We start from the raw sequence: 14,919 nt of genomic DNA on the forward strand, positions 1-14,919 counted from the left end.
CCATCTCTGATGCAATGAATTTTTGTCCGTTTCAAAATATCTCGTTCCTAGCCTGAGAAAAACCCAAAAATTCTCTACAAATTTGAGATTTATCAATAAACTATAAAAAAGGCTAGAAACGAGATATTTTGAAACAGACAAAGTTTCCTGATTCTACTCCTCAAGGCCTTTACTGGGAACACCATGCAGCCATAGCCGTTGAATTTTTGCATTATAGAAAAATATTTTATATGGGTCATTTTCTTGCATAAATCAACCATGTTTACTAAACTACATTGTTTAGGCTGGGGGCCAAAATTTTAACAAAATTTTCTAGGACGGGACACTTATGTATAGATAAGGCTTGTGACGAAAAAGTCCTGAAAATAGCTATAAGATGGCTGAACCGCCAGCGGTTACTTTTCCATCTTTTTGTTCGATTTAGGGAAAATATACATACCAAGGATTACTCATAGCAAGTTTCATAGCGAAATTCGGATTCTAATTGTCATCTGCGCAATCGCATTGAATACGAGATGGTTGCATTAATTTTAGAGTAGCAAAGCTGTTACAGTTAAGTAAAATAAAATATTAATTTCTGTCTTTTATTAAGAATTGTATAAATGTACAAAAGATTCCACAGATTGTATGCCGGACCACAACAAGTTGCTAACAAAAGGGGGGGACAGACAAAATTTGTCAACCAACTACGCAAAACTTTTTTAGTAGGTAATAAATAGACAAATCAATAAAAAAATTGCAATATTTCACGTTTGAAAGAGTCATTTCAGTATGCTAAGGATTTTTGATTTACATAGATTTCAATAATTTAAAACCGTCTCTTTGGCGATGATTGCCAACTATAAAACTATCCTGCTGCCTGCAGCGCTTAGTCTCAAAGGAAAATTTGCGTCGATTGATGCTTTTTGTCTGCCCCCAATACTTTATGTTATGAAGCGAGTACAATAAATAAATAACATGGCGACACTTTAATTAGCTTCTAGGTGGACCAAACTTTTGATAAAACAAAAAAAATAATGAAAAAGCTCTACAGGTTACACAAAATACTTGTCTTTTTTCAAATCAGTAATTTAAGATTATAAAATTACACACATTAATTTTGATTCAGTTCTGAATAATGCTTTTGTTTATAATTGATTGTTTACAAAATTATTTAGGTAATACAGAAAATATGAATGTGTGTTGCATGTTACAGTAGAGATACAGAGAGATAGAGACAGGACAGTTTTTTTTTATATTTTTGAAAATTACATTACTTAACGGACAAATGTATATTTACACTCACAAAACACAGGCAAATTCACCAGTTTCGACATGAAAATAATAAGTCACAGTTACCTGTTCAATGTAAAAAATATAGTTTTAAAATTTTTACTTTTTTTTCCAAACCAAAGCCAGGTAATTGTTTGTATTTTCGTTTATGGAAAAAATTTAAATTGAACAGTTGGCTGCAACTTTATCATTTTCATTACAAGTATTTAAATTTTTGGAAGCAAACTTTAATCCAATAAAGAATATTGCATCGAACATATTTTGCATAGTAAATATTGTAATTAAGTATTTTAACTTCAATAGATAATAAATAAATACATGTTAAAGCTTAAAATTAATTTATAACTGTACTGTACATACAATGGCAGTGGTAGGTGGTTTGGATGAAAATATTGAATTATCAATTTTTATGCATTTAAAAAAAAACTTTATGAAAATTTAACTAAACAGATCACAAGATACAAAAGATTAGCATTAGCTGCATAAACAAATACTAGATAGATACCATTATCATTTTAACAGATAGTTCCATGGAGACCATTAAAATAGTTATGATTTTTTTAATGTTTCTTTGTATTAAGTTTAGTTAAGAATGATTATAAAGACAGTGAAATGAAAACCAACTTACAAAGAAGGTTTTGGAGTATTAAAAATATCTAAAGCGATAAGACAATGGCCGATAAATTGATGTACATTCCTAATAATTGTAAATAAATGTGGGAAAAATTGTATGAAAATTAACATTAGGTACATTAAAATGCTCTTCATGAAACTATCAAATTTAGTTAAAAAGGAATAATTTACTAGTCCAATAATTGCTTAATTTTTTATCATTTGAAAACATAAAAGGTGTAAGGTAAACAAGTTCTTGGAATTGACGCTTATCATTATTTGTTGTTGAAATATTATCCAAATTCACATCAGCAAATTTATTTCCTTAGCATTTCCTATTAATGATTCTCAAATTACTTTTAAGTTTTTGTTTTTCGTCTTATCGCTTACAAGCGATAGGGCATTTTTAGTTGTAGACTATTATCCAGAAAGGAATATTTTATCTGAGAAACAAATATTTTGCCTCTAACTTTAAACAAGGCAAAAATGAACTATTGGCGAAAATGTAGTTCTTATTTTTATAAATTCCAATATGGAAGGAAAATGCGTAAAAAGTAAGCTGCGTAGCTCATTATTAATGCCGCGACAGATATTCACCGAACTTTATTTTATACCTGATGTAAAAAATCTCCCAATATAGAATATTAATCTGTGAAAAATGTATATCTTACCTACTTTTATAATTTTCAAATACTTTTACAATAAAATAAAAATAATGATTCGCTAGGTAGCCACTTTTCTGATTCTATTTTCTTAAGATCCTAACTAAGATTCTTAAAATTCCATTGCTTGTTCAAATTTACTGTTCAGAAGAAAAGAAAATTCAGCATACAAACAAAAAAGCTCAGAATTCACAAAACGAAAACTTTAAAGCAACAGCCATATTCTGGAAAGGAATAGTGTAGTTTAAAAATACTACTTATAAACTTTGCTAGCCCAAAGGTGTGATTTTTAGTAATTATTTAGTCCAAAATATCTGCCATAATTAAACTGGTAAAAATATAATTATTTTAGCAGAAGATTATCTAATCCTTGCAAAATTTTAATATTTTACGGTTTAAGACATTTGTGTATATGAAATTAGATGAAGTCTTTGCATTAAAAAAATATTTCATTTTTTAGGATAGGTACAGAAAATTATAAAATAAACATCAATTCTTTGATGTTATGATTACTTGAATAGAATACGATCATTAAAAATTATCAATGTTTAGGCTACTTTGAAATGGTACAAAAATGATATCAAATATTTATAATAAAAATAATATAAATGTATAAAAGTATAAAGGGAGATCACTTGTAAGGCTGGAGTAGGATGTTTATAGTTATACAATATTACAAGTAGTCATACAATTCTCATCTTCTTAAGATTAAAATTGTGCATAAAATACAAACCAAACACAAGAATTTAGCAATAAATAAAAAGGAAAGAAATAGTTGTACTTTACAGTCAATTGAAATCATTACTCATCCCATTATATGAGACAATTATTTGGTTGGTATTTTGAATCATTTTTGAGAATAAAAAAGATTATTTTTAAAAAGTGAGATCTTTAATGGAAAAATAATTAATAATATAAAGTAATGATATGCTTAGCTATATTAACGAGATAACCAACTTAGAGTCGGATATTGGCACTTGATGCACATTTTTTAAAACATTATTTTAATTTAATGTTAAATAAGGCTCTTTAAATATAAATAACTTAAAAATACAAAGCTCTTGTTGCTTGAAGAACAAAATTTAAGGCAAGGAAACCATAAAAAAAAATATTTGATTTGTGTAGATAACTGTATAGGTAGCATACATAAAAAAAGAGATCATCAATGGCAGTTTGAATTATTTTGATTTACATTAACTTTTGCTTTTTATCTATTAAATACAAATATGATATGATAGTAAAATATAGGCACTTCAACACAAAGGAGACACCATGCAAAAAAAAACTGTATGAAAAAATAAAACTTTAAATGGTTTATAATGTCACCTAAACTTGAGACCTAAACTGAGCACTCAATAAATGAACAAAGGTATTTAGCCTTTCTACATTTTAACTCTGAATTCGTTGCGAAAATTACAGCCTTTTATTTAATATAAAAATAGGAAATCAATTACACAAAATCCTGAAATAAAAACAGTTATTGACGATGTTTAGATGCCAAAAATTATCCAATTAGTTGCATTAGAAAAATAAAAAAAAACTCTTTTGCATCAATGTTTAAGGTAAGTAGGTATAAATTATTGCCAAATTTTTACACTGATCCAAAAATAAAAAAAGGCAAATTTGCATTCGAAATATAATCAAAATTATTGAGCTTTTCATTCCTATTGCATTATTTTTAATTGCCTTTTAATTTTAGTGTACGAGATATGTAGACTGTTTTCTTCTTATGAATTATCATTAAGAGAATAATGCCAACAAGAATTTACTACAAACTTTTAAGACTTTTTAGGTATATCTTAAGCATGATTGTTGAAGTAAATGAAAATTGTCAAAGACAGGGCTGCATAAAATAAGTTGGTCGACTAAAATCTCACTGGTACCAGAACAAAATAAAGTTACAACAGCTCTTCTCAACAGAAAATTAAAATACTGAGATTCTTTATTTCTTGCACTCTTTCTCTTTGTTTCAATAATATGCCCGTTGACATATTATTTACAGCTGAGCCTGCTAGGCATGCTATTTCAATAGATAAAACCATTGAAGACAGTAGGAATGACGCCTTGAGAGCTATGTATTATCTGTACACAGCGTTTGGTACAGCTGCCGGCGTGGGCTGAGGTACGGCTGGTGGGGGTCCGCTTGTTGGCCCGCCATTCTCTGCCTGACCTGAGGGCTGCAAGAGTGCGCGAGCATGCCGGTCTGGGCACTTCTTCTCGTGGCCCAGCTTGTTGTAGTTTGTGCGGAATCTACGGCCACAAAAGGTACATGGATATGGCTTTTCCCCTATAAAACAAAATAAGTTATATATTAGTAACATAACAACAAAAAATAAATTACGAGGCTTTAAATGATAATTCAAAGATGATGGAAAATTCCTTGTTAAAACATTATATACTCTATTTTTGTTGAATATATAGTTTACTGTAAAATTTACAGTGTTTTAAGGGGGAAGGGGTCGGATGTGCCACTTTTTGAAACCAAAAGTAAAACGCTCATGATCTCAGCCCATAAAAGAGTTAGGTACAGCTTTAAAAATCGGCACAGCAGTTGCTTTTGTGGAGAACAATATGGAACTGAGAAATTTTGTTTGCCTTTTCTCGCCATAATAGACAATTTTCAATCATCTAAAATAAACTTTTACTTTCATAAAAATTTACTTAAGATTAAATTTTTTTTTTAATATTGACATGTTTGAAATAGGTATTACAAGTGTCACGTGAAAATATAAGGGAAAATTTTATGAGAAAAAAAAGTTTATCTCAGATGATTAAGAACTGTCTTATTTGGCGAAAAAAGGCAAAACAAATTCGGTGGTTTAGGCGGTTCCGCCGCCGTTTCTTCACAGTTCCTTATTGTTCTCCACATAAGCAACTGCTGTGCCGAATTTTAGAGCTGTAACTCTTTTATAGGCTGAGATCATGCGCGTTTTACTTTTGGTTCAAAAAGTGGCACATCCGCCCCCCTCCCTTAAAACACTTTAATTGTTGGTTAAAAATGATCATTATATATCATCAGTATTTAATACCTACGTGATTATAATGAACCGTTTGTAAGATAGAAAATGAATTAAATTATAATTACAATAAAATAAAAAACAAGTGAAAAAGAAAGCAAGAGCGTATATTTCCCTTAATCCCCCCCCCCCCCTTCCGCGGAGAGGAGAAATTAATTTAAATTCCGTTATTAAATTGGACAAGAAACTCAATTGGGTTGGAAAAATACACCCCTGAATGAACAATGAACATGCAGTTAATCAATAATTAAGAACCTGTATGTATCCGCATATGTCTGTTCCATGTTGATCTATCATACAGAGTCTTGGCACAGATAGGACATTCCTTCCGTTCTTTAGGATTTCCCATTCCAGCGGTCTGAAGCTTCTGCATGTAGTAATACAGCTGCATCTGAGCCTAGAAAAGCAATTTTTTAGACTGTTGTGTTTTTGTGAATAGATTCTAGGTTGATCATAGGAATAGTTTTTCATTGATAATAACTTTATATTTAAAAAAAAAATTAATTGAAGTAACTACCTATCTTTCAGTTTACAGACCTATAAATCCTACTAAATAAAAAATCAGTATTGACCTGGAAATAATAGCCATTTGTGAAGGCTGTGTAAAAGCTAAATAATACTTACATTTACATTAGCCATGGCTGCCGCAGGATTACTCAGATCCAGACCCTGGTTAGCTTCTGGAGTTGCAACTTTTACCGGTCCAATTCTTCCTGTTCCATTTCCATTACTGGCTGTTGTTGTGGCTGTTGTCACAACCGTTGAGGACGTCAGGCCCATGCTAGATGATAATGAAGATGTGGTTGCAGGAGGCAGCCCACCAGTGGCCTGAGCCGCGGCCAACAGCGCTGATATGGAGGACATCGGGTCACCGTTCTTGTTATTTGTCTGGAGATCAAGACCCGCGGCTCTGGCTGCCTCTATAAGTCCAGCATTAGAGGATGGCTTAATCAGGGCAATTGGCGTGTTGCGATCCTCCATGTCAGATGAGCTGGAACACATTCTATCCTCCAGAGACCCGGACCTTGCCCGCTCTTCGGCAAGATAGCTGCCAGGCTTCTCCCGTTTGATTTCTTCCAGAGACATGGACCGGTCACGCTTCAACATGGCCTTGTAGTCGTGGATGAGATCAGAGTCACGCCTGCCACCAGAACGGGACCGATGACGCTTGTTTCCGTTTTCTCTGAGGTCTTCACTGCCCGAGTCTGGATGCCAGGAATCCGGAACCTCGCGTTTACACGCCTAAAATAATAGATTATAATTGCTATTTCTAATGTACATCACATATGATATATTTTTTTATAAAACAGAAGATAACATTCAAGTTTAATTTATTAATTGTGAAGGATCGGGAAAGTCTAATTCTGCTTACAATGTGTTATGACAGATTTTCGTCTTAAGAAATTATCAAAATCCCCCTCAATTTTTATCATATGTATATTTGTGATTGTGAATAATAGGCAATCAGTAATTACGGAGAAAAAAAAAACACTTGACATACAACTAAGTAAGTACCATAAGAAATACACTCAATAAAGAAAGAAGCATTATACCTGAGAATGAGGATCCTCTTCCGAAGGTCCGGACTCGGACCTGTCTGACCTGTGTCCAGGCTGGTGGTGGTGGTGCAGCTCATCAAATTGAGAATGAGCCAGGTACTTGCCCCAGGGCAGCGGGGGCGTGCGAGGTAGTGACCCGGGGCTAGCTATCGACACAGCCTACAATAGAAAATCGTGTTTTTTGTGTGATTTAATGTGATTGTTTAAAACCGTTCTGTTAAGTGAAGTAGTAAGAGTTAATTAATCAAAAAAAACATACTTATTCAATTTAGGTTTCCTTTTATTGCTGTTTAAAAATAAGTCTTTGTTAGTAAAATTTTCTATTTTCATGAATCTTATGTTGCGAGCTCTTAATCGTGGACATTAAAAAACCTTACGAAAAGCTAGAAAATCAAATATAATTTCTTAATCCAAATTACCGTGACTGGGTTATCGAAGAAAATTATTTGTATCCCCCTACCTGTATTTCAAGTTGGCCATGCAGCCGAGACTTGACATCATCAATAGAGAACTCGCCTCCCACAGCCGAATCAATATCAGAGGTGTCGGCGGCCGTCACTCCGCCCACCAACATTTCCGAGAGGTAACGTTTTCGCGGCGACACTGCCGCGGCAGGATTTAACGGTGTCGGCGTCATCTCCGCCAGCCCCCTGACTTGTAAGCTCCGGGCCACCTTGAGCAGACCACCGAGATCCTCCTGAGGAACAGCAACCTCTCCGCGGTACATAAATATGAGGATAAGCTTCATGTATTTGAAATGGACATCCTAACAAGTAAAAACACTTAAATATTAAATACTTTCTTATCATAAAAGGGACTGAGCATGTGAAAATTTCTCATCTGATTTTTAAACCTTAACATTTAGCTTTACTACTCAACCAAAACGTCTTATTTGTATAACTATGGAGGATTTCTGTCTTGATTTTGCGGTAATTTGTAATTAAAGATGGGCGAGAGATGGGCCAACTAATAATAACATACTTTGATACTAATAAAAAAAAAACCTGTTATAACTTTTTGTATTTTACATTAAATAAAATATATCATATTGTATTTTACATTAAGATACGTCTAAAACGACCAAGCTAATATTGCTTGATTCACTTCTACAAGAGACAAAATGAATTGAAAATGATTGCTAAAATCGAAATATATCTTCATGTCTTAGAATAGGGTAATTTTTTTAAAAATAGTTTGAAAAACATACTAACTTTAAAATATTTTACATTAAATAAAGAATATGGCTTATTATGATCAATTTTAAGTAACAATACATTGGTAGATATCAAGCAAAGAATACCTAACGGTGAAGAAAAAACTGGCAAATATATTTAGTTTTAGCTAATGAAGGAAAAAAAGATAATCTATAATATATAATTTGGAAAAAAATTCTTCCAATCTTGGCTTTAGAAAAATCGACAGAAAAAGCCTTATTTTAGGGAGAGCCCGTTTTGCCTTATCCTTGAGATTTTATGAATGTTCAGATGAGTAATTTTATTCGTGCTTAGTCCCTTTAAGCGATAATTTTATAATCTAAATCTTAAACAAATATTAAAGTGTCTTTTTCCTTGAGAACAACAATAGGATGCTTGCATGGGTTGCGCAGAAACAAATTCTTAAAATATGGAGAGCATACGGACAGAATAAGCTTGTGTGCGGGAAAGTTATGGTCCCCGCACGAGATTGTCACGTCAATAAACTGTTCCGAGTGGCAGAGGTCTTCCGCCAGCTCGAAGAAGCTCTTGTGGTGGTCCTCCCACTTCAACATAAGGTCGTCAAGTCCCTAAACAAAAGTTCTTGAAATAAAAGTTATAAATTATATATGATAAATTCAATAAGGGTGAAAAAATTATTACTTAGAAATAATATGTTTTACTTTTGTTGGAGTTGAAAAAATTATTTAGAGAAAGCGGAATAAAACCTACCTCATCACCCGCCGTTGTGTGACTTGATTCGGTGGGAGCTGGCGTTACGGCGGGAATTACTGGTAACGACGGCGGATGGCCGTTGTGAGATTCATCCGTAGACATGGTAGTAAAGGCAATACGATAGGCATACAGTATAAAAGTATAAAAAGAGATCTATGAAAGCATCAGTCTTTCGTCTTGAGTGAAGTTTTACATTTTGGCCTGAAAAGAATATTTAACAATTAACATCATTTTCAATCATACCTACATATAGGTGGTTATAAAGAAATGTAAAAAAATAAACATTAATAATAAAAAGAAAAGCAATCTTTACTTAGTCTTTGGACCTTAGTAGTAATGGATTAGGTTGAGACAGTTCTATTTAGCCTTTACGGTCCCTTCAAACTCCACGTTCAAACTAAGTATGGTTTGATCTTGGTTCTTACAATGAACCTGACCATTAAGTGCCCAAACTACTCAATAAAGTTGCTTGAATGTATCGAGACGGAGAAGTTCTAGTAAACATGTGGAGTCTTAAACTCGAACTATCGCAAGAGTAACTTACTGTGTTACCACTGAGCCACGACGCTAAAAAATGAATGGACACTGAGTACTGATTCATCATATCAAAAAAGAAGTAAAGACTTTTCGAGTATCTTCCTTTTAAACAACATTAAGGTAAAATATAAAAAAAAATTATTTTGCGAAGCTGACCTAGTTGAATACCCATTTTGAAAATACCCTTTGTTTAAGAGAATTGATTTGTTCCAGATTAAACCTGCATAAAAGTGTGGGAAAAGGTTATTTGAGCTGGCAAAATCCCAATAAAAAAGTATGCATCATGAATCACAATGACATTTATTCAATTATATAAAAAGGTTACCTAATTAAATGAAACACAAATACGTTTTTTATGCAAGCTGTAATAATATAGATCACGTTAGGTACCTATTTATATATTTGGCCGGGTGAGTTCAAAAACACTATTTGAATTCTTTCTTTAACTTAAAATTTTGAGGTAGATAGGTATTTTGGATATTCTTATATCATAAATTTCGCCTTTAAAGAAATGGATGCTACTTCAAGTTCGCCCCAAGACTCTCTGGAGACTTCACTCAACTGGAAGGGAGAGGGAAGGACCCCAACCCCTGTCTATCTTTTCTTTAAAAACTTTATTGGTATAGTTTCTATTATCTATCTTCTGTGGGTGAGGGGAAGGGGTTTACCTAGAAAGACTCGACCCCTTAACTTATCTCCCATTTTAATTTTTGGGGTATATTTTCTATTCTGGGGAGGGAGTTCAATTCCCTTCACTGAAATAGCTTTAAATACATGGTTTTCCTTGTAGACTGAGTGATTTCCAAGATAAAAGAGGAGAGGGGTTGGGGGGAGGGTTCTCTCGAAATGAAATTAAAAGCATCTAATTAATACTTGACAAAATATGGATGATTAAAACAGCTTTATTGTCTAAACAATACCTACCTAGCTAGATGTATGATAATTTAACAACAATCCTTTTTCATAAGATTTACTTTTTAAGAAACTTTGATCCAGAAAGGATTTTTATGTTTTAAGTAAATAATCCCTATAGGATAAGGACGCACCGACTATATTATATTAGCAATAAAAAATAATAAATTATCTTTAAATAACTTTTTTTATATTAGGTACTATAATATAATGGTATATAAAAAAAATATATACCTATTTTTTTTCAATTTAATTGAAAATGATAATTTTATACATAATAATTTGATAACAAGTAAAATATCTTTGAAAACAACAAAATATAAATGAATAGGTGACTCTTTACTAAAAGAAGAAAATATAAAATCTCAGCATGTCTTTGTTTAATTTGACCATTCTCAAACCACGTTTCTACAACTTTACCACAAACCATTTTTTATATTTAACAATAAAAGTTAACATTATTATAAAATGTTTATCTATTTCATTCTGCTATTTAATATAAAACAAAGTTTAAAACTTTAACACAAAGAAGCTTGAATATAAGTATAACAATTTATAAGATTATAAAAAGGCTATGTATGCCTAACGAATCACAGTTAAGGCCGAAAAAAGCCGAGTAAGTAAGAAAAGTGTTGTAAAGCTGGAAGCTAAAAGCAGATGGGGGAAGGGGAAGTGGGGACGCCCCTCTGTGTTTTTGCTTGACTTTGTGTGTGGAGTAGAAAGACATGCGCAGCACACACACACACACACACAGGGGTGCAAGTGTTTGGGGGTTGAACATATTCGGGGGGGATGAATGGGGAGAAGGGTCACTTTTTCATAAATGAAAAGAAAGAAAGGGAGGGTTGAAGTAAAAAAGGGGTAGGGAGGGAATAAGTCTAGTAAAATTGTAGGGAAATTGTGATGTAGGGAAGGCCTTGCCATGTTACTATCTAGACAAAAAAGGGTAAAATTGTGCACCCTCTTTGTTTCCCTCAACAGTCACCTAAAACTGTGCAAAATTGAAATAAATGTTTAGGAAAAATAATAAAAATCATTAGGTATAATAAAAAAAACATGCACTAAATTAAAAATACTTTTCATGAATTTAGAATTAAGGGGGGGGGGGGGAGTTTGTACACTGACAGGAAATGAAAATTCAGTATGAAATTTTGCTTGTTTTTATAGTTATCAACCTAATTCTTTTTGTATACTCTCTTATATGATTAGATCTACCTGTAAAACTTTGAAAATTGAATTTTGGGAATTTCCTTCTAGGGGCTAATGGGGCAAAAGACCCCCCAAAACAGTAAAATTTTAAGTTCTGAGCTTATTTTTTAAGATATCGAGCTGATTTTTAATTAAATAAATGAGTTGATTAACCACCCCATATTTCATTTTGCACTATACTTCTAGGGGCTTGTAAGCTCAAATCTTATAAATTTTGTATTTGGGGGGGTTGTTTTACCCAAAAAGCCCCTAGAAGGATAGTGCAAAAATGAAATATGGGGTGGCTAATCAACTCATTTATGTAATAATAGATTCCATTAAAATCAGCTCGATATCTTGAAAAATAAGCTCACAACTTAAAATTTTACTGTTTGGGGGGGTCTTTTGCCCCACTAGTCTTTAGAAGGAAAGTTCCAAAATTCAATTTTCAAAGTTTTACAGGTAAATCCAATCATAAAAGAGAGCTTACAAAAAGAATTAGGATTATAACTATAAAAACAAGCCCAAACAGCCAGGGCAAAATGTTGATACTGAATTTTCATTTCCTTTAAGTGTACAAACTCCCCCCCCCCGCCTTATCTAAGAAAATGAATTAGGCAATGTCTCACATAATAAAATATTAATTTACAAAATGAAAACAATTCAAATAATATTGAACTTCTTTAAAAACAAATATTACAGGCAGATATAGTTTATAATTTAAGATACTAGCAGTTACGTCCCTAGAGGCCTTTAAGGGCACTTATGGAGAGGGGAGTTGAATTTGATAACCCAATTTTTTTACTTTAGATTCAAATAGAAAAAGTAAAATAAATGGGAAGAAAATATTTTTTTGGATCATGTTACTATTAGGTTAAGTGCTTACCACATGCTACTTATAGGTTAAGCAAACTCATACATGATAAATAGCTGATTTTAAAATAGATTGAAGAGAAACAATTTTATGTGTCCCTAGAGGCCTCTAGGGACATAGCCACTAGTAATAATAAATAAAAACAATGAAGATTAATTCATTATCTAAACATTTATTAACTATGGTATTGAATAGATTTTAAAAAGTGTTATTAAATGATTACACATAATATTGAATAGCAATCTGGTTGCACAAATTGTAAAGTGCGTTATCATTAAGCAATCTCTCCATTTATAAAATTTCTCAGGAGAAAAAGAGTAGGAGGAGTTTTCCTCAGGGAGTAAGGGAGGGGACAATGGGCAATTAATTCAATTTAAGAGTTTTGAAGAAAGGCCATAAAAACCAGAATAATCCCGAAAATATGGTGGAAATTGTAAAGTGATTGTTGATTAAATCTAGAAAACCATAAACTAAGAAAAAAGTTCCAAGAAAAAAAGCAATCATTTGAAAATAAGAGTACCAGTATTACAGACTGACATAACCATTCTGTAATTAATTACTAGAAATATCTCCCTGGATCTCTTCAGATGACAGGGAAAGAGAAAAGAGATTTGGGGGCAAGTGATGTGAACACGGAAAAAAGGGGCAGGCAGGCGTGTAGCTGGATGGGCAAGTATATGACCCGCACGCCTTCCTGCCCCTTTTTATCCTGTTTATTTCCCCCACCTCCCTTCTCCATTTCCCTTTCTTGTCTACTTTTAAAAAGGAGGTGGGGATGAAGGGAGTGAAATATAGTATGGGAGGGGGGCCGTGTATTTATATTTGAACTACTCTCTGTCTGCAAAAGCATATATATTCAAAACTAAAATAGCATGTAACGGCATTTCTAGCGCAAGTCCCCAAAATCAGTCAGAAACTGCTAAATTCTTGCACATTCCCTTAAAGCCAGTCCCCAAAGTCTGAGACTCCTAAAGATTGAATATTCGATCCATTGTCCCCTCCCTTACTCCCTGAGTTTTCCTGGTTTAATTAGGTTCAAGATAAAGGAAGTTGTTTGGGGTTTTGAAGTTCTTTAGAAATGACAAAAGCTCATTTTCAATGAAATATAACTAATAATGTCTGCCTATCCCCTTTTTTTTTTATCTCCTTTAACATGTAAACATTAGGTTAGGCAAATTTAAACATGTTACTAATCAGTTAAGCGCTTAACCTAATAGTAACATGATCCTTTTATTCTTGTGTTTGGTTAAAAAATAAATTTTTTGGGGGGAGGGGGAGGGGGTATTTTTTTTCTTGGGAAGGTGGTTGTTCCCTCCCCCAAAATAGTAATAAACCTTTCCAGGAACTAAGAAGCTTCCCTGTGAAGGAGAACCATATCGGTTCAGCGGTTATCGAGATCCTTCGGTACAAACAGACAGACAAACTTATTTTTTATCAAATGTAACTGTAAAGATAAGTAACCACGTTATATAAGCTGCACTTGAGCTGCAAATTCTAGTATAAATATAAAAAAAAGGAGGGACAATCACTAATCATTAATATGTTTTTTTGTTGGGCTTGTTATTTAGTCAGCACTAGGTATCAATGTGAATGCAACCCCTCCCTGGCCACTAGTGCACCAAATCTCCTTCCCTTCACCAATCCTACTACAAAGAGTTTTTGCCGTGCTTTGTTGCCCCAATATACAAAGAAATAGGGTAAGGAGCAAGGGATTGGAGTAGAAACCTCAGACATCGCTTTAGGGTGCATAAAAAAATCAGTCTTGTAGAAAAATTTCCATAAGATCGAAAAAAGTTCATTCCTTTTACTGTTTTACATATTTTGTTGTTCTTTCTGATTTAAACTTTGAATTCAATCCTATTCAATATTGATTATCAAATTCATCGCCTGGAACAATAAACCTTAACTTGAGAGTGTATATTAATTTGGATCACAACATATAAATTTGAAGTGTCCTTGTGTAAATTTATTTACCTATGAATTGTAGACAAGTTCTGTCGACCCTAGCCTCTTGGGGAGGGCTGGGGAGGTCAGGGAAACAGCCTAAAACCACCCCATTCATATATTTTAGTATGGACCCGTGAAAAAACACGGCCCATGATCGGATCTGCAATGTTTGAAATCTACCTCCTGACTAAACCTACTTAATTTTATGGGATCTAGTTGAGACAATCAGAAACAATTCAATTAACTAAACAATATATATGAATGGCCTTGCTCCTTGCCCACAGCTCCATATTTAATTTCTTATATTTTTTTAGTAGGAACTTTTTAGGGTGGGATGTTTAAAATTCTTTACAATTCCTAATTAGGATTTCTAATAGATAAGTGAAAATACTGCATTACTAGGACAGACTT

At 33.0% G+C, this 14,919-nt stretch overlaps 2 protein-coding genes across 2 annotated transcripts in view; one reads left to right on the top strand and one right to left on the bottom strand.

Annotated features, from left to right (window-relative positions):
* Positions 1–708: 708 nt before the first annotated feature.
* On the bottom strand, positions 709–9,286 carry LOC145315869 (uncharacterized). Its single transcript, XM_080155998.1, has 7 exons — positions 9,048–9,286; positions 8,688–8,905; positions 7,583–7,886; positions 7,117–7,281; positions 6,188–6,805; positions 5,819–5,960; positions 709–4,833 (listed from the first exon to the last, which is right to left on the bottom strand). The coding sequence occupies exons 1-7, from the start codon at positions 9,150–9,152 to the stop codon at positions 4,625–4,627; spliced, it is 1,761 nt and encodes a 586-aa protein (XP_080012124.1). The 5' UTR covers positions 9,153–9,286; the 3' UTR covers positions 709–4,624.
* The window catches only part of LOC145315870 (uncharacterized), a 207,709-nt gene continuing 200,999 nt past the window's right edge, over positions 8,210–14,919 (top strand). Inside the window, exon 1 of the mRNA XM_080155999.1 lies at positions 8,210–8,235. The gene's annotated coding sequence lies outside the window, so the exon portion shown is untranslated. The remainder of the gene's footprint in view (positions 8,236–14,919) is intronic.

This window comes from Acartia tonsa, chromosome 4 (genome assembly GCF_053477335.1).
Source record: "Acartia tonsa isolate MP-2025a chromosome 4, ASM5347733v1, whole genome shotgun sequence".
Lineage (NCBI taxonomy): Eukaryota > Metazoa > Arthropoda > Copepoda > Calanoida > Acartiidae > Acartia > Acartia tonsa.

Excerpts from the sequence above, each read along its gene's own strand:
- LOC145315869 (XM_080155998.1), bottom strand. The coding sequence starts at position 9,152 with ATGTCTACGGATGAATCTCACAACGGCCATCCGCCGTCGTTACCAGTA. Across the intron at positions 8,906-9,047 it reads ACACAACGGCGGGTGATGAG|GGACTTGACGACCTTATGTT; the intron begins GTAGGTTTTATT and ends ACTTTTGTTTAG. Across the intron at positions 4,834-5,818 it reads ACATATGCGGATACATACAG|GGGAAAAGCCATATCCATGT; the intron begins GTTCTTAATTAT and ends TTTGTTTTATAG.